The 19,236-nt window shown below is 38.3% G+C and overlaps 1 protein-coding gene across 3 annotated transcripts in view; it reads left to right on the top strand.

The window, feature by feature from the left end:
* The window catches only part of ZNF277 (zinc finger protein 277), a 115,875-nt gene that overhangs the window by 72,851 nt on the left and 23,788 nt on the right, over positions 1-19,236 (top strand). For all 3 annotated transcript variants that reach the window (XM_030857586.3, XM_030857581.3, XM_060305396.2), the window contains one exon: positions 17,015-17,106. In XM_030857586.3, the coding sequence (XP_030713446.1) occupies positions 17,015-17,106 (92 nt within the window). The remainder of the gene's footprint in view (positions 1-17,014; positions 17,107-19,236) is intronic.

Raw genomic sequence — 19,236 nt, 5'->3', positions numbered from 1 at the left:
AAATGAACCAGTCTTCAACAAAAGTATCAAGTTAACAAGATTTGAGAACAATAACACTAAATGGTGGCAAGAGTATTAAAGGACAAGCACTTTTTCAGCCACTTAAAAGAGTGTGAGTTGGTGTACCATTCCTGAAAGGCACTTAAATGTAGTTTAAACCATTTAAATTGCTTCATGGTAATGGGTATATAATCCAGTCTGTGTTTTTCAATGAACTCAGCTCAGTGTCAGTAGGATCTCAAGTCCATGAGAGAGGACCCTCAAACTAGAGTGGCATTTGCTCTCCTGATTTGCGTTAGTGATGACTTGCATAGGTATCGTTCATATGTACTCTCTCATTTGGAACTCTAGGGAATTTCCTAGCGGTCCAGTGGTTAGGACTCTGTGCTTCCACTGCAGGGGGCACAGGTTCGATCCCTGGTCGAGGAACTGAGATCCCGCAAGCCACGTGGCATGGCCAAAAACAAATTTTAAATAAAAAGTCATTTGGAACTCTAAATAAAGGATTTAGTGTAAATACCTGTGTATGATTTGCTGTTAATTCAAAATGACTTTGTAATTTCTTTGAGGTAGGAATTATGTCTTATATTTAAATATCCTTCATTAGCACTCACTATATTGCTAAGTTCACATTGGTGTTTTTTCCAAGCCCCATTTTTTGGGGGGTAAAAAAATCTGTTTCTGTGTGAGTGGCTGGAGGCATATAGAATCTAAATGATCCACTTTTTCCATTCTTTTTTAGACCTCACTGGTTCCTTGTGACATTTATGAGATGTGTCTGAGTTCCCAGTTTTCTTTTTGAAGAGCTTGATTCCTACTTGACACTTTTTGAAATTTTTCATCTGTACTCTGAAGGTGGAACTACAGAATTAGGAAAGATTCTTGAGGGTTTGAATAGCTTGTATACCTTCCTCCCTTTTAGCTTCCTTCTTTAAAAATATTCCCTTGATCCCATCATTCTACCTTAATCTCCTCCAGTGGTTCTTTTCCCTCTTTTCTTTTAAATGGGTAAGTTTTCCAAGGTCCCCCATCCAGGGGATGCACTCTCATCAATACCACTGCTATGCTCATGGCTTAAATTTTGGTCCTGGCACACAACAGGCAGTCAGAGTAAATATCCATTGATTGGTTCATCTCCAGCTTTCTTCCTGGCTTACCTCTAAACTCCAGTTCTAACTTGCATTATGTTGAACTTTTCCATATGAATTTTCAATCAACACCTTAATTTTAATGTGCCTAAAACTGAACTTATTTTTTTCTCTACCAAAATTTGTAGTTTGCTTGTGTCCCTTTTCTTATATAATAGTACCACCATTCCCCTGGTCACTCAGTTTGGAAGTTTCTGGAATCATCTTTAACTCATCCCCATACCTAAGTCATTTGTCAAGTCCTATCAGTTCCACCTTTGAGTCCCATATACATCCTTTTCTTTGCACTCCTAGTGCCTTTTACCTTGTAGGTGGAATCACTTCTCTAATCAATTAGCATTGCCTCCAGAATTTTAATATTAAAATACATAGCAGATCATTTTACTCTCCTAAAATCTGCAGTGGTCTTTTTCATCTACATATTCTTAAGCTTTTCTGGGCTCAAACTGCATTTCCAGTATCTTTTCCCATTTTTTCTTTCAATTACCCAGGGTCCAGTTTATTCATTTATTTAATAAATATTTATCTTTCCCCAGACACTGTTCTAAATTCTGTTGATATAGCAGTGGATGAAATAAGCCACAGCCCCTGCCCATCTAGAGATTATACTCTCGTGAAAACACTACTTGTCTCACAGTTACTCGTTTGTTAGGTGGTTTCAGGAATCTGCGTCATCAATCAGGAATGCCAGCCCCACCTGTGTAAATAACATACGCCTCAAGACATTGTTCAAATACCATACTTTCCACAAAAGCTTCCTGATGCCACCAGTCAGAATTAATAACCTCTTCTAAGCTCTATTAATACAGTATTTTACTTGGCTTTTCAATTATAGTTAGTTGTTTAAAAATCTTTCTTTCTTACTGGATTAGATGCCTCTTAATGGTTGGGACTGTCATGTTCAGTTTTGTATCTTCTCTGAGCCTTGTTCATAAAGTATTAACTTAAATTTGATCCTGGAGTATTTGTGTGGCATTTCTATAGAGCCGTATAGTCAGATCTCCCTGATTTAAGGAAGAGAGGTGAAATAACCGAGGCAGACATCTTTAATCATGGGTTACACTTTTCACACTTTTCACATAAGCATAAAAAAATACTGGTTTTTACATTTGCCTACAGTAGAAGATAAATGGCAGTCATAAGCTCCCAGAGCAAGATATAACTTTTAATTAAACTGGGACGAGGGGAAACATCTATTTAGCTGCATCAAAGTGGGTTTTTTTAATCACTATTATAAATGTCAGCTTGAGAGATCATTCATGACAGCTATAAGTATTTTATGAAAATTTTAACCTATATAACAATTTGATCCTCTAGAGAGAAACAGTTTTTTTGTTTTTTTTTTTACTGCTACTTCATATATCCCACCTCCCCCAACAATAAAACAACAAAATGAAATTACCTATCTCCCACTAAGAAGATTATTCTCCCTTGTGCCACTTTTCTGTATAGATTTCAGAGATTTTTAATAAAAGATCAAATTATATCAGTGACTTATAAAGTATAATGTTATACCTTTCCTGCATAATTCCTAGCTTTGTAGCACAAATTTTCTAATTGCACCTACAGTAACTTTCCCAAATATAAGATGATGTTTCCCATTGAATGTAACATTATTATTAACAGTGCAACAAAGATCAAGTTAGCTAGAGTGTCCACTGAGTAATATTAACCTTCAGATTAATTAATGTTTTCATTTAGGAAACAAATGTAAACCCAGTCTGAAACAATACTAAACTGAATCCTAAAGTTTACCACTTTGAACTTCTTCAACAAGAACTTAAATTTTGCATGGCATTTTTTATATACATTGGCTCTGTGAGATCACTAAGGCAATATCATTATCTCTGTTTAGATGGAAAAACAAGTTTGAAGATATTAGGAGATATGCTCAAGGCCACAGTTATATAATGTATTAAATAGGAAGGGAGGATCTCAAACTCCTGTTTTCCAACTCTAAGCACCATTTCTCTATCGGGATTCTTTATCAAACTGGATCTTCCTTCTATAAGCAAATGTGACATTTTCAAAATAGTCAGTTTTTAGAATTAATAAAAATGGATGAACAGGACATAAATACATATGTAAACAAATAATAGTGTTCTGTTTCCATTGCTAAGAATTTTTTTCATCTACTTATTATCTTAGGTCAGTCATAGATAGGAATTTCTTATTCCTTTGGGCCTAAGCTGCTTATATTTTCTTTTAACACTTGAAGATAGTGTGTTTTTGGAGTTGCCTCTATCTTTAGAGAAACATAGGGCTATACCTGAGCTTGAGTTTAGCCAGTAAAATACTTCCTCGGACAGATAATACTATACTGATCCATGCCATGCTGATAGCTTCTCTTTTCTTCAGTGTAAATTATTTTGCAGTCTCCCATAGCCACCTTTCCATTTTTAAAAGTCCTCGTCGTCTTGCCTGGGCTGGATTCCCTTTTATCTTGAATACAAATAGAAATAAGGCTTTTCTAGCTCTCACGTGTTTAACTCTTGCTTTTTTTGTTCTGTATTTCAACTTCTCTTTTTTTTATTATAATTTTTTTCTCCACTAGTTAATTTGCTAAAGATGTTCGGTCTATTCTGTTTCTTCCTTACTCTTCAAAAGCCACCTCATGGAGATTCAAAGTAGGAGAAATATACTGACTGTGTATCCTATGTAGCAAGCAGATGGTAATTGCCTTTATCATTGCAGTTTCAAAAAGGGTAGAATGGGGCTTCCCTGGTGGCGCAGTGGTTGAGAGTCCGCCTGCCGATGCAGGGGACACGGGTTTGTGCCCCAGTCTGGGAAGATCCCACATAACGTGGAGCGGCTGGGCCTGTGAGCCATGGCCACTGAGCCTGCGCGTCCAGAGCCTGTGCTCCGCAACGGGAGAGGCCACAAGAGTGAGAGGCCTGCCTCCCCCCCCAAAAAAAAAGGGTAGGATGTACTGATATCTTTCAAAAAGGTGAGATATTAGATCAAATCTCATGGATTTGGGGGAGTATATCATCATCCAGTTAAGAAATTTCTCTCTGGCTTTTTTGTTTTACTGTTTTTCTTTAGTCATTGACATGTGTTTTCTTACTCATTTAAGATGTCTTGATATTGCCATAAACTTAAGTTTCCCTCATCTCAAAATGCTGAGAACACTGGGTTTTATTGTATTTTAAGAAACTGTATTGTGTCATGATAATCCTTGTTTTAATACAGTTATTCCTGCCTCTACATGCAACTCATCCTCATGTTTCTTTGCCCTACTCCCAGTCTTTCTCCCGAGAACTTGGAGGAAACCTGTGGAAAAGAGCTGGATCCTTTTGTGTCCAAGGCTCCCAGGGACTTAGCCTTTAAAAACTTCTTTAAAATTTTAGCTATTTTCTTCCTACTTGCCCTTTTCGTCTCATGCTCTGCCAAAGGTGAAATAGTTCTTGAGTCCCTGCCTCTCTTCAGAGAGCTTGTCACCTTCTGGAATTCAATTTGTCTTTTTGCCTTTTTTTTTTTTAAGATTTATTTATTTTTATTTAGGCTGCACCAGGTCTTAGTTGTGACACGCAGGATCTTCTTTGCAGCATGCAGGATCTTTTAGTTACATCATGCATGCAGGACTCTAGTTCCCTGACCAGGGATCGAACCTGGGCCCCCTGCATTGGGAGCACAGAGTCTTACCCACTGGACCACCAGGAAAGTCCCTTGTCTGGTTACCTTTTGAGTTCAGCTTTTTGGAGTCAAAATAAGTTGTGTGGGGCTTCCCTGGTGGCACAGTGGTTGAGAATCCACCTGCCAGTGCAGGGGACATGGGTTCAAGCCCTGGTCCGGGAAGATCCCACATGCCACAGAGCAACTAAGCCCATGCACCACAACTGCTGAGCCTGCGTTCTAGAGCCCACGAGCCACAAATACTGAGCCCATGTGCCACAACTACTGAAGCCCACACACCTTGAGCCCATGTTCCGCAACAAGAGAAGCCACCACAATGAGAAGCCCGCGTTCCACAACAAAGAGTGGCCCCCACTCACCACAACTGGAGGAAGCCTGCACGCAGCAATGAAGACCCAACGCAGCCAAAAATAAAAATAAAATAAATTTATTTTAAAAAAAAAAGACAAACATGATTGGCACAAATTTATCCCAGCTTAGCTTATAGCTACAACAATCAAAAGTTGCATGAGGGCTTCCCTGGTGGCGCAGTGGTTGAGAGTCCGCCTGCCGATGCAGGGGACACGGGTTCATGCCCCAGTCCAGGAGGATCCCATGAGCCGCGGAGCGGCTGGGCCCATGAGCCATGGCTGCTGAGCCTGCGCGTCCGGAGCCTGTGCTCCGCAACGGGAGAGGCCACAACAGTGAGAGGCCCGTGTACCGCAAAAAAAAAAAAAAAACAGTTGCATGAAACTCAAATGGTCAACAATAGGGCAATGCTTTAATAAGTTACAGTTTATCCATATATTGGAGTATAATGACAGTGACCCCTGCTCGTCGCAACTAGAGAAAGCCCGCACGCAGCAACAAAGACCCAATGCAGCCAAAAATAAAAAAAAAAGTTGTGTGTGGGTTTTTCTGTTTGTTTTTCTAGGGTTTTTTATTATCCACCTTTTTCTTATTGTAAGGATATTCTCTTTTGGCTTTCCTCATCCTAAGCAGAGTGAAATTCTTCCTCCTTCTGCTTTATTTTAATTAATATCTTAGTGATTAAGTGCCACTTTTGGTTAAAGTAGATGCTTTTCCTCTTTTCATACAATTCAGAAACACATATACATACATATGTATCTGTCTACTAAAAGAGACAATTGGCTCTACTAACTAGTTGTCGTAAATAAATTCCAAAACCTGTTATTGTTTAGTATCTAATCTTGGACTTTTGACCAAGGTATCAGTGAATATTGTATCAGTAAATTACCACATTTAGTTACCTTGGTATACATTTTGCTAGAAGTTTGTCTTTGGAGTATATGCCAGCAAATTATGTCAGTCACTGTCAGGTGTTCTTTGAGTACATTCCTGACAACCCCCCACTCACCCACCCAGTCAGAGCTAGGCAACTGGTGACACCTTCCTTAAAATTTAATCCATGTTAAAAATTGTGACTATGATAAATTAAGTACAACTTTGGAGACTAGTAATTGGTGTTGGGAGGGTGAGGTAGGGATTTAAAATGATTTTTCTAGGGGACTCTTTTGTCTGGTGTGTGGCTATCCCCTTGAGTCATTTTTGACAAAGAATTAAATGACTTTCCATGTCAACTCCAGTCCACGTTTAGGACTATGCAGTTTTTATAAGAGAGTGTCAACTCAGATGTCTCCTGGTTACCTTCTAAGTCCAGTGGCTCTGCATCCAAGTGAGAGCTTAGAAAAGTAACATTCCAGCTACTTGACTGGAAGGACAAAGTCAAGAATATTATCAACCGATATTTATAAAAACGATGTTCAGGGAAAATTGTTTTGGGAAGTTCATAATTTTTCTAGGAAATCTTAAACTCTCAACCTCTAATCAAGAGGAAGCAGGTATCTGTATTGCATCATGACAGTTCTTATCCCACCCCTCTGTGTTGCTTTCACTAAGTTTTGGGATATGCTTTGGCACGAGAGACAGCTTTGGAGAATCAATATGAGAAACAGTCCATCTTGTTTGGTCTGTTTATTCTTGGTATATTGCCCATTATATCACATAGTATACTTATTTTCAATGACTTCTAGCTTCCCAGTGTTAGGCCAGACTTCACAAGACTATCCTCACTTCAAACATCAGCCACAAGTTGGGGGATCCCCAGGCCACCTTCACTTCTGACCAGCTGGCTACAAATTCAAGGGGTTCCCACTAACACCCTCAGTTTCATTAATTTGCAGTAATGACTCACAAAACTCAGGAAAGCAGTACATTTATGATTACAGTTTTATTGTAGAAATAGGTCCAAATCAGAACCAGCCAGAGACATACATAGGGTGAGGTCTGGGAGAGCCCCAAACACAAAGCTTCCATTGTCCCCAGGGATGTATTGCCCTTCTGGCACATCCGTGTGTGTCATACACACAGTATTGGCAACCAGGAAAGCTTACCTGAGCTTTGGTGTCCAGAGTTTTTAATGAAACTTCATTAAGCTTGATTGATTGACTAATTGACCACATGGTTAAACTCAAATTCAAGTTCCCCTCCCCTTCCTGAAGTCAGACTGATATCCTGTGGCTCAAAGCCCTAACCCACTAATCATATGGTTGGTCTTTGTGGCATGGCAGTCCCCATTCTGAGTTATCTCATTAGCATAAACTATCAGATGGAGTCAAAGGGCCCACCAGGAATAACAGAGACACTCCAGCCACTCAAGAAATTCCAAGGCTTTAGAGGTTATCTCCTAGGAACAGGGGACAAAGCCAGCCAAATTCTTTGTTACACAAACTCCTGTCCATCTGTTTCACTCATCTAAGGAAGCTGATAGCCAAATTTGAGGCCCACCTATAAGTGTGAATGTGTGGGTTTGGGTGTGTATATACGTGTACACGTATACTTCTTTTTATTTTTTATCTTTAATTTATGTGCCCATCCCACATGAATTTTTCTTTCTTCCTTTACTCATTTTTATGCTACATTGTTTTGTAATCACCTGAAATACTTAAATGAAATCATTCCAGATACCTCAGAGATAATACATGGTTCTAGAAATAGAAAGCAGGAGGAATAAGGAGTTCTACTGCCCTTCTGTGGAGCCTTTGGTCCACTGCTCTACCTTTATTAGGGAGATGTGTTGTGTTCTTTATTGGAGGAGGGCAACTGGGCTCCTGGACTGAGAATTCCTGGAAGGTTCTGCCATGCTGCTGCCTTTGAGCTAGGTTGGGAGGGAACCTTCAGAGTGTGCGATTTTCTCTCATAGTCACTCATACAGCCATTTAGCCAGGAAACTATTGTGAATCTAATATGTCAGTATCAATAAAATGTTTTTGATATCTGTAATTAATAACATCAGCCTTAGTTTTACTTCCTTATGTTAATGCAAGCTGTTTCCATTGGATTTGTCATTTAAGCATCAGTTTTTTCTTTCCTGTGTACAAATACTTATAAATTGACATTTTCTAAATTACTTTTTCCCAAAATGGATGATTTTTATAATTTCCAACCTAACTCACAAATTTCATTTTCTACCTATATGTCAGTCCCCTGTGACGGTGTTGCATGCCATCTGCTATGTCTGCTGTTTCATTAATGTTTCCTCTGCTTCGGCTTATGAATAAAGATAAAAGACTATGCACTGACCCGTTTGCTACCATTCTTGACATTTTAAACCAATTACATAAACATACAGCTTGTTATTATGACTCTTTGCCTAATACCTCAGCTGTATTCTTACAGCTATGGTTTTTATCCAAGCCTATTTTGTAATGAAAATTTTATCTGATTTCGTCAGCTGCTTTGAGAAGTTCCAACGTATAACATCTGTGACATTCTCTTCATCCCTCTATTCTGTAAATCCATGAATAAAATCTAGTCTATCTACCTAGCATGGGATTTTTTAGAAAAATAAAAGCACAAAAATGGTGGCTTGGATTTGCACATCTTTGTGATGCTTTCTATGGATTGTTCTCCTAATATTATATTTTTCTGTTCATAAGTGACTTCAAACATATGCTATGATTAATCCTATCAGATACCAAGCTTAAAGGAAGAAAGGAAGGAAGGGCAGGAGGAAAGAAAAAAAATTTGTTCTTGACTGCCCAAGTGTCTTCCACCCAGTTTCTTCCTCACTAACGCGTGATCAGCAGCAATCAACATGTGTGCCACAGAAGGAGGAAATACAGAATCATTAAAGCTCAGTGTTGTTTTGTCACATCATACCAAGTTAGCAGCAGTGGGAATAAGGGTGGAGGGACATAGTGGTGATGTGGCTCTCTTTTACCTAGATCCCTCCTGACTGTTCAAGGGGTCTGAGGAAGTAGAGACCATAGGAAACAGAGCACTTCCATTCAACAGTTATTGCTTACTCCTGTCGGTGAGGCACAGTAGGGACTACAAAGATGAACCAAGCAGTTCTGCCCCTTGGCAAGCTTTTTATCTGGTGGGGTACATTACATAAAATTAGTAAAATTAACAAGGTTTTCCTAGCAGTCATCCATATACTTTAGAAGACCATTATTGAGTTGGGAAAAGTTTCCCTTTACCAGACTTCAGAGCCTAAGTCCCAGGCTGGTTAGTTATTTTGTGGCTTATGATTTAGAGAGTGGGGGAATCGGATGGATGAAAAAAAGATTTTTTTTAAGAGGAAGGGGAGGGGGACAAAGATTTGGCAGCAGGGCACCCAGCAAGCAAATGAAATGTGTGAACCGATGATGGTCTTGGTGGGAGTTGGGGAAGAGAAGAACATTAAAAGACATTCTTGGGACAGTTGAAGAAATTTAAATATTGCCTGGATGTTACATACTATTTTGGAATTATTATTGATTTTCTTAGGTATAATGATAGTGGCACCATGGTTGTATATAGGAGAAAGTCCTTATTAGAAGAGGGATGCTGAAGTATTTGAGTGAAGTGTCATGAGGTCTGCAGCTCACTCTCTTACTTTCAAATGATTCAACAAAACAGAAGATGTTTAGTGGTAAATATATATGTGTATAGTGTGTGTGTGTGTGTCTGTGTTTGTGTGAAAAGAGAGGGAAGCTGTGGTGAAATGTGAACAATTATTGAATATATATATTGAGTATAGGAATGTTCATTGTACTAGTCTTTCAACTTTCCTGTTTGTGAAATTTTTCATCATAAAAAATGGTAAGAAAATAAGAGACACTGACAGAGTTACATGACTTGAATAGCTTCCAGGTTTACTAACTCGTTTGGCATATCCTGACATAACTGTCAGCAAAGCCAATTTCAACAAATAAATGAGAACTATCTTCTTAATTTACTGAATTGATTACAACAGGATGATGAAAGCTATTATAGGATATAATAGTTGCAGAATTAAAATAATTTCTTTTTCATCTTCACATGATTTATTTTATGTATAAGTAAAATTTCACTAAAAGTATATCTATATATTTCATGTTCCTATATTAAGAAATAATAATTTCCTATTTTATAATGTACAGACAGACATTTCATAGAGTAGGCTTTATTAGAGTAGATAAGAGGGAGAGTGTGTTGCCATTATTTTATTTCTTAATATGTTTAAAGAATAAAACAATAACATTCTACTTCAATATACTTAGTTTCCTTAATTGTTGGATTTAATAATTATCATTCTAGTTCATTTCCTTATCTTGACTTGCATCTCCTGTTTCTCTCAAAAAGTCATCTTAGAAACATGAATTGATAATTATGCTTTTAAGATATATACTTATTAAAAGTATATATACTGTATTAAAATGAAAGCATTTAAGTGAAAAAAAGTAAAAACTTGTTCTCCAAATTCCTATCCCATAGCAATCTAAAATTCTGTATGTAACTCTTTATATTTCTAAAAATTACCAGTTGTGAGTTTTTTAAAAAAAACAGCTACTTTAGAACTTTTAAATTAATAACCGTAATAAATACCATTTTTTAGGATAGTTTACATATACAGTAGGCTATTATCTTTGTTTAAATAAATACCAACTTACTATTGCTGTGGAAAGCTCTCCATTTTATAGTCTATATGAAGTGCCAGTCCTATATGAGTAAGAGATAATCAATTGTTTTATAAACTCGTCTCCTTTGAGAATTTCATTCTGATTTTCAGGAGAGCATTCACATTTGTAGTGTGTATGTTGTTGCACTGGGGGTGTAAATGTAGTTATCATGTATTATTAAGAGTCTACTCTAATAAATTGTGTACATGTGACATAAAGAAGCTCCATGTTCTCTTAGTAGAGATGGTTGGGACATAGTTTTCTTGAAGACCAAGCAATGTAGATGTCTATGGAACACTACATACTGTGGTGGCAAAAGAAGATACTTGTAGCACAGAAGTGGTCAGGGTCAGTCCACTTTATGATTTGTAGAATGTTTCAGAAGCAATTTAGAGATCACCAGAACCTAAGTCCTAGAGAAGTGGCATGCTTAAGGCCACATTTAGAGCTAGTTAGTCACAAAACCAGGACAAGAATACACATCTCCTGAGTCCCCATCAGTTGTTGTTCCCACTCACCACAGAGATGTAGTGTTTGAACTGAGCTCTGAAGGATTAGGGAAGAGAACTCCAGTTGGCAAAGGTGGGTGAAAAAAAGAACAGTTACTCCAGACCATTGAGTGGCCTGAGGAATCACAATAAGTAATTGAGAACTGCTATTGAGAAGAGTAATACACAGATTATAGCAGATGTTCTTGTTTTTCCCTGTAACAGAGTTTATATGGAGAAGCAATGCAAGAGAAGGCTTTTAAAAACCTAGAATAGAATCAGGTACAAAGCAATGTGAATGCCATTCTAAAGACTGTGGATTTTATTCAGTAGAAAACAGGGAGCTATTTCATGTTACTTTAAGTACCAGTTCTAATTGTTTCACTTTCAGATATAGTCATTACATATTTATATACTAGGGTTTTTTTTTTAAGGTCCATTTACAATCAGATTTTGACTTCCATCTCTCTGGACATGCTTTGGATAAACATACTTTTTAAATGTGTGTGTACAGGGAAAGTCTTTCCTATAAATCTGTCCATCTGGTATCTGGTAACCTCAGTAGATCCAAATAGCACAGAGGACAGAAATCAGAGAAAAAGCATCCCTATGAGGTAAAAATAACTTCCACAAAGCCCATCCAAATACTGGGAGCTCCTCTTTCTCAGATACCAAACAAATTTGACTTAATTTTATCCGTAGAATTTGATTATCTATTTTTCTTTAGCTGGATTTTAGGAATTCCTATAATCTTGTTCTAGTTTAAGGAGAAAAACAGGAGGTCTATGCAGAGGATAGCAAATGAAAAGGAGGTGTAGATGGCAGAGCCAGTTGGTGGGTGCAGAAGTAGACTCACTGACAGCGATGACCATAAAAGAGTGAGAAGGAAGGCCAACCAGAAGAGCACAACAGTTTAGAGTCATTTGTAGGGACAAAGAGATCCTGAAAGTAAATTGATACGTTATAGCACAATATAGTAGTAATTGTTCATAGCAAGGACCCTACATCATACAGAAAAGGTTAAATCATATCTCAAGTTTTGAAAGTAGGGAAAACATGAGAGGTGTCTTGGAAACCATTTTGTGTAAAACTATTAACCCTTTAAATACCAAATTAAAATTTCTACGATCAAGAAAATCAACTTAGCCAGTATACCTCTTTTTATAATTGTCAGAAATAAGGCATGATCACATTTGTATATATTATCTCTCCTGTTATTTTACTGTGTTCTAAAGCCTCAAATGCTGAGAAGTAATCCATCTAAGACATCTAAATGAAGTTTTTGCGTGGATATTTTGTAAGAAAAATTTTTATGTTGCCCTACCTTTCCAGATATCTATCCCCTGGATTCTGAACTTGTTTGTTCACTAAATAGAAAGGTTATTGTTATATGCTATGTGTCTAGATATGCTACAGTGGGTACGTTCTGAGGAAAAAAAAGCAAATGTGGTATCCGGATATGGCACCAAGTAGCTTTGTAGCTTTAAACAGGTCACCCTAACATCTCTTTGTAGGGAGTTAGTCCGTAGTTTCATGAGGTCCCTTTCAGTTCTCAAATTCTAAAATGCCAGTACTGAGCAGCATTGGTCAGAAGGAAATCTTACTGGAGAGGTTAGATGTGGTTAGTAGAAATAGAATATGTTAGTGGGGAGACAGGAAAATAGCCAAGAAGGAATAGGTAGAGTATTCATGTTATTGCAACGACAAGAGTCAAATATGGCAAGAATACAAGTTGGAGCTGAACAGTTGCAGCAGAGAATCCAAAGCTGAACTGCCTGGTGGCCATGTCCATTTTTCCCAATTATAGAACTCTTTCTTACATTGATGTTATTAAAATGAGAAAAGTCTTATGCAAATGAAATAAACAGAAAGCAGAGGTGAAACAACGAATGGTTTAAGTAGCTCCCCTTGGCAGAAGGTCTGGGAAAGAGTTTAAAAAGAGTTTGTGCAGTGAACAGAAGGCAGATCGTGAAAGAATGAACTTAGATAAAAATGAAAGGAGTTGTATGGAACCTGCCAGATTAGGGACGACACAGGTACTCTAGAGCCCTTGTCTCTAGGTAGTGCAGATAAACTAGCAGAGAATTCACAGTGCCACCTCATCACCATATGAGACAACCTCCAGAATGCGAACAAAAGAACAGCGTGGTTTTAGTTACTTGCCATTAAAAAGTGGCTTCTTGGGGACTTCCCTGGTGGCGCGGTGGTTAGAAATCCGCCTGCCAATGCAGGGGACACAGGTTCGAGCCCTGGTCCGGGAAGATCCCACATGCCACGGAGCAACTAAGCCCATGAGCCACAACTACTGAACCTGCACTCTATGAGCCCACGTGCCACAGCTACTGAAGGCTTCACGCCTAGAGCCTGTGCTCCGTAACAAGAGAAGCCACCGCAATGAGAAGCCCACGCACCACAACGAAGAGTAGCCCCTGCTCGCTGCAACTAGAGAAAGCCCGCACACAGCCAAAAATAAATTAATTTTTTTTTTAAAAAAGTGGCTTCTTGCTTTAGTGCCCTGTCTACTCCATGCTCCTTCTAATTCACCAAAATGTAAATTAGGCTCTCCTAAGAAGAATCAATTTATACACAACTTCAGGTGTCTACACTCAGGTTGTGCAATTCAGGGTCAACTGATAAAACTTAAATTTGGCCAAAGAAAACTGTAGATGGCTCAGTATCACTCTGGTTTAGACTCACAAATCTGTTATATTTGTGCTGAGTCAAAACCAAGGAAATATTAAGTTGAATAAGATTTTTCTTTAGCCAACTTTGGGTTATATCATCACCAGCCTGAGAAATATGAGATGATGATTTTTAATAAGCATTAACAGGTCTTGTAGGCTGAAAACAGGAGCAGACAGAGAAAGTATTGCTCAGCCTTACTGTGGGATGTTTATAGTGATCTTTATCAAGAGCTTTATTGGGTTTTTGGTTTTGCTGCTACCAAAGTTGTAAATATAGGGCTCTGAAGCGTGTTTTCTTTTTTAGTCGAACTATACGTTTGTAAAAGTTCGGTTTTCCTTTAATTTGACTTTTACTGTCACTTTCAGTTTTTATGTAAGATTCACTTAAAAAGCAATAATTCCCTGGTGGCACAGTGGTTGAGAGTCCGCCCGCCGATGCAGGGGACACAGGTTCATGCCCCGGTCCGGGAAGATCCCGCATGCCGCGGAGCGGCTAGGCCCGTGAGCCATGGCCGCTGAGCCTGCGCATCCAGAGCCTGTGCTCCACAACGGGAGAGGCCACAACAGTGAGAGGCCCGCGTACTGCAAAAAAAAAAAAGCAATAATTAAAATTGTCTGATACATCAACCTTACTCCCTTTATTTCTTTTGCTTTTATCTATCCACTTGCTGCCAGCATAAAGCCCTAAACTTCATGAAGTAAACAGTGTTCTTTTATATTTGCTGTGTGCCTGAAGTGTTGAGCAAGGTGTCTCCATTCTGTATGTCAAAGCTCCAACATATTCCAGTGCTGTAATTTCCAGAATCTTCACAGACCCTGGCAACTCCTTTGTAAAGTCTCACAGATTCTGCCCTATACATGTACAGCTCAGTATTTGGACCAAGGTAAAAAGAATCCCAGTCCAGGTTTCTTGAGCTCCTCCTCTGCAGCTCTCTTCTTTCTAGTACCTTGTCCCACAAATTCCCCTTGCTTTTGTATCCTGAATGCCAGTCTTTTTTTCCTTCTACACCAAGTGAGGTAGATACATAACCTTCATTTGGGTTTAACTTCCCTATGTTGCAATTTGGAAAACACTACCCAACAGAAAACTGGCAATGTATTATTTTTTTTACTCATCAATCACAGCCATGTGCTATTGTCCATTTTCTTTTTGTGTGGTGGAGGGGGGAGGCTGTGTTGGGTCTTCGTTGCTACGCGTGGGCTTTCTCTAGTTGCGGTGAGCGGGGTCTACTCTTCGTCGTGTGTGGGCTTCTCACTGTGGTGCATTCTCTTGTTGCGGAGCACAGACTTCAGGCACACAGGCTTCAGTAGTTGTGGCACGTAGGCTCAGTAGTTGTCACTCGCGGGTTCTAGAGCGCAGGCTCAGTAGTTGTGGCGCACGGGCTTAGCTGCTCCACAGCATGTGGGATCTTCCTGGACCAGGGCTCGAACCTTTGTCCCCTTTACTGACAGGCGGATTCTTAACCACTGAGCCACTAGCGAAGTCCCTATTATACATTTTCTGAAAAAAGGTAAGATATATGAAGCAATTTGTTTTACAGTAGTTTACAAGGGGAGGAGAAGTGTTATATCCATTATTTCATCATGGCTGAAACCAGAAGTTGATTGAATTGATTTTTATCCTGGCAGCTTCTTAATTTTTTTCTTCAGTGGATTAATAATTCTAAATGTTTGGTGATACATTTCCAGAAATGCCACATGGAATTTGTTAAGCTTCTAGATACAAGCTCATTTTTTATGCTGTCCTACAGATATTTACAGAATCAGCAATAAAGTTTATGAAGTTCGTGTTTTGAGCTTCATGTTATAAGAATAGCTGGAGAGTCATATGCAGGTGTAAAATAAGAACAGCATAAAGACTTTCTTTTAATTTCAAAGAGTCTTCATATCCATTTGGAAGATAAAAGCAAGCAAAAGAGATGACGGTAAAGCAAGTTACCAGTTATTGGGGAATTGACATCAGGTGAGCTCATTAGTTACCAGGGAAACCAGTAGAGAGGCACACACCTCAGCGCCCCTTTGATGAGAACAATCACTAGCTGGGGCCTGGGGCAAGTACACAAGAAGGTCAGTCATGTGCATAGGGTATAGGTGAAGCAGGCACTGGTTGGTCAGGGGATGTACAGAGAGCAAGAGAACAGCCATCTTGAGTGGCTTGACCATACACATGCACAATTTGAATTCTGTACATAAATTTCTGATTTAATCCTATAAACAATGCTATGAGGTAATATTTTCATTTTCATCTTAAAATTGAGAAAATTGAGTATTAAAGATGTTAAATAAAATATTGAGTACAGGTGAGAGCCAGATTCAAATCTAGTTCTATTTGATGTTTCAGAGTCTGAGCTCTTAACTATTGTAGTCCAGAAATGACTACATGGCAGAAATGGGGATCAAGTTGGACCTTAAAGAACAGTTAATATTTATAAGAGTGAAACAGCAAAGAGAAATAAAATTACCTCATGGAAAAACAATGTGTAGAAGAACCACCATGATTAGAATAGGGTGTTACCAATGTAAATTTTAAATTATTAGAGTTGGAGAGTAACAGGATAATTGTACATGAAAATAATTTTAAGAAGTTTTTCTAGCAACAAAAGAGAGGATGGATATGATAGAAAAAAAGGATTGAAATAAGGCAGACCCTCTAAGAGACTTACTTACAGTAATCTCATAATGACTGATTAAAGACTGGATTCAGGGTGATGGCATTGGGAATGGTGGAGAGAAGTAATATGAAAGTCCAAGTGAAAAATTGATCAGAACTTGATTACAAACTAAACTGAGAATTACAGAAAGGAGCACATTTTTGCTTTTGGAAGAGAGTGAGGTTGGGAGATGATTAATAAAGACAGAGGAAGGACAGAGTAGTGAAGGATGGTGAGACCCTATTGACTTCAAGTTTCCTACATAGCTATCCTAATGGTATGTTGTCTGGCATTTAACAGTATAGACTTGGAGTTTAGGTACAAGGACAGGAATGGAGAAATTCAAAATATCATCAGTGTTCACATACTTCCTTTTATGCTTCTACCCCAATTTCCTCCCATCCAGACTATGACATTTTTCATTAGCTAACTATGGATTTATTAAAGATAATATCATATATCTGTGTTTCTATTTTACAGAAAGAAATTCTGGAACAACAGCAACAAGAGCGAAATGATAACAGTTTTCAAGGCAGTTGTATGTTTTGCAATGAGGAATTCCTCGGAAACAGGTAGCAATTATGTATGTCTTTAAATTTTACTGTTTTTCATCTGAAGACTTACCAAAACATCCACAATGGCTATATAGACTAAGTTCTATGGATTGGCTCAGAACCCTTTCATATATCCACAGTAATTTTTTTTTAATCCACCAGACATCAAAGATGGAATGTAGTTGCTCTAAGCAGAGTAGGGGGATAAATTTTTTAGATGCCAGAAATAGAATTGTGTTTAATGTTGTAGGGCTTTTTAAATTGTCCGACAGGCAAGACCACGTGCAGCAAACTACAACAGACATGCCCTTCTGTATAAACCTGTTAACGCTAAACCTTTGGCTGGGACTTCCCTGGCAGTCCAGTGGTTAAGGCTCTGTGCTTCTGCTGCAGGGGCCACAGGTGTGATCCCTGGCTGGGGATCTAAGATCCCAAATGCTGAGCCAAGTGGACAAAAAAAAATCCTTTAGCAGTTTTTGGTGTTTCACTTTTGAACATTAAAAATGATAAAGATCTAAGGGGGAAAAAAATGGGGAATTGGTAATTCTGTCACCAACCCCAACTGGCCCAAAACCAACTGGTGTACTGTAATTCAGTTCTAATGCTAACCACCCAGAGTTCGCATCAGACTCTGCAGGTTTAAGGGCATCATCCCCAACAAGCCTGCCCACACTTCAGACACCAGCCACAAGTTTAGGGGTTCCCCAGGACACCTGCACTTTTGACCAACTGGCTACGAATTCATGGCTACCCACCAATAATTTGCATAGGTTCATTAATTCACTAGAATGGCTCACAAAACTCAGGAAAGTGTTTATCATAAAGGATACAGATGAGGAACAGTTAAATGAAGAGACACAGAGCAGGGTCTGGATGGGTCTTGAACACAGAGCTTCTATGCCTTCTCCTTAAAGAATCAGGATATATCATCTTCCTGGCACATCAGTGTATTTACCAACCAAGAATCTTCACTGAGTTTTGGTATCTAGAATTTTTACATGCTTCATTATGTAAGCATGATTGATTTAATTATTGAACTTAATCTCCGGCCCCTCTCTCCTTTCTGGAGGTCAGGGTGGCTCTAAGTCCCAACCCTTTGATCACATTGTTAGTCTTTCTGGTAACCAATCCCCATCCTGAAGCTTTCTAGGGGCCTACCACAAGTCACTTTATTAGCAAAGGTAATCTGATCATAGAGAAATTCCAAGGATTTTTGAAGCTCAGTGCCTGGAACCAGGGACAAAGATCAGACAAATTTCTTTTTATGCAACAGTAATATTTACAAATGTACATTCACTTAAATATAAGTCATGAAGTTGTAACCTCTAGGAAATGGGAATAGTTTCAGTGACAGCATACAATGGACAATCAGAAAAATATCATTCTCCCACCCACTTGAATGAAAGCAGTCTTTAGTTTCTAAAAAAAAAAAGAAAAGCCTAGCACAAACTGACATCGTTGTCTGAAAAACATTGAAGAGGAGAGGGTAGCTATTTGTTTGAATTTAGAAAAGGGTTTGGATGAAGCATCAATGTTGAAAACACCAGTGATGAAGATTTGATTCTCATATAGAATCAGTTAGCATGGAGAAAAATCTGTGCCAAGGTCACTAATTATCCTCTAACCCTGTCAGTTTCAAAGGGCTTTATGAGGATGGCAGTGAGGACCACCTCACTATCAAAAAGTTTACCAAGCACTGCTACTTCTTTTTAGCATATTGTTTCTGATTTTATGTTAAAACTATTATTAACCTAGTGAGGAGACGTGTGATTATTATTAGGAATCTCTAGTATTAAAAAGCTATAAATATTTTTATATTTATATAAAGTTTATTTTATAAAAATATTTTATATTTATATAAAGCTTAAGTTTTTATGATAAATGTAGGGACTGATGTGATTTGAAGTATATGTCCATATGATATGAAATTATGATAATATTGGTATTTCAACTTACTGAATATTGGTGCTCCTATAATTCCTAATATAATCTTCCTGTTATTTTCTACCTGTATCTGTATTCTCTGTTGACTGGGGTGACATGGGAATTAAGTGAACTCCTCAGTAGTTTTGATTGACTATGTCATTGTTCTCTAATAAACGAAATTTTTAAGAAATTAACCAATGACAAAGATAAGCAGCATCTCAT

Source organism: Globicephala melas, chromosome 9 (assembly GCF_963455315.2).
Source record: "Globicephala melas chromosome 9, mGloMel1.2, whole genome shotgun sequence".
Taxonomy (NCBI): domain Eukaryota; kingdom Metazoa; phylum Chordata; class Mammalia; order Artiodactyla; family Delphinidae; genus Globicephala; species Globicephala melas.
This window is presented reverse-complemented; position numbering and strand designations above follow the sequence as displayed.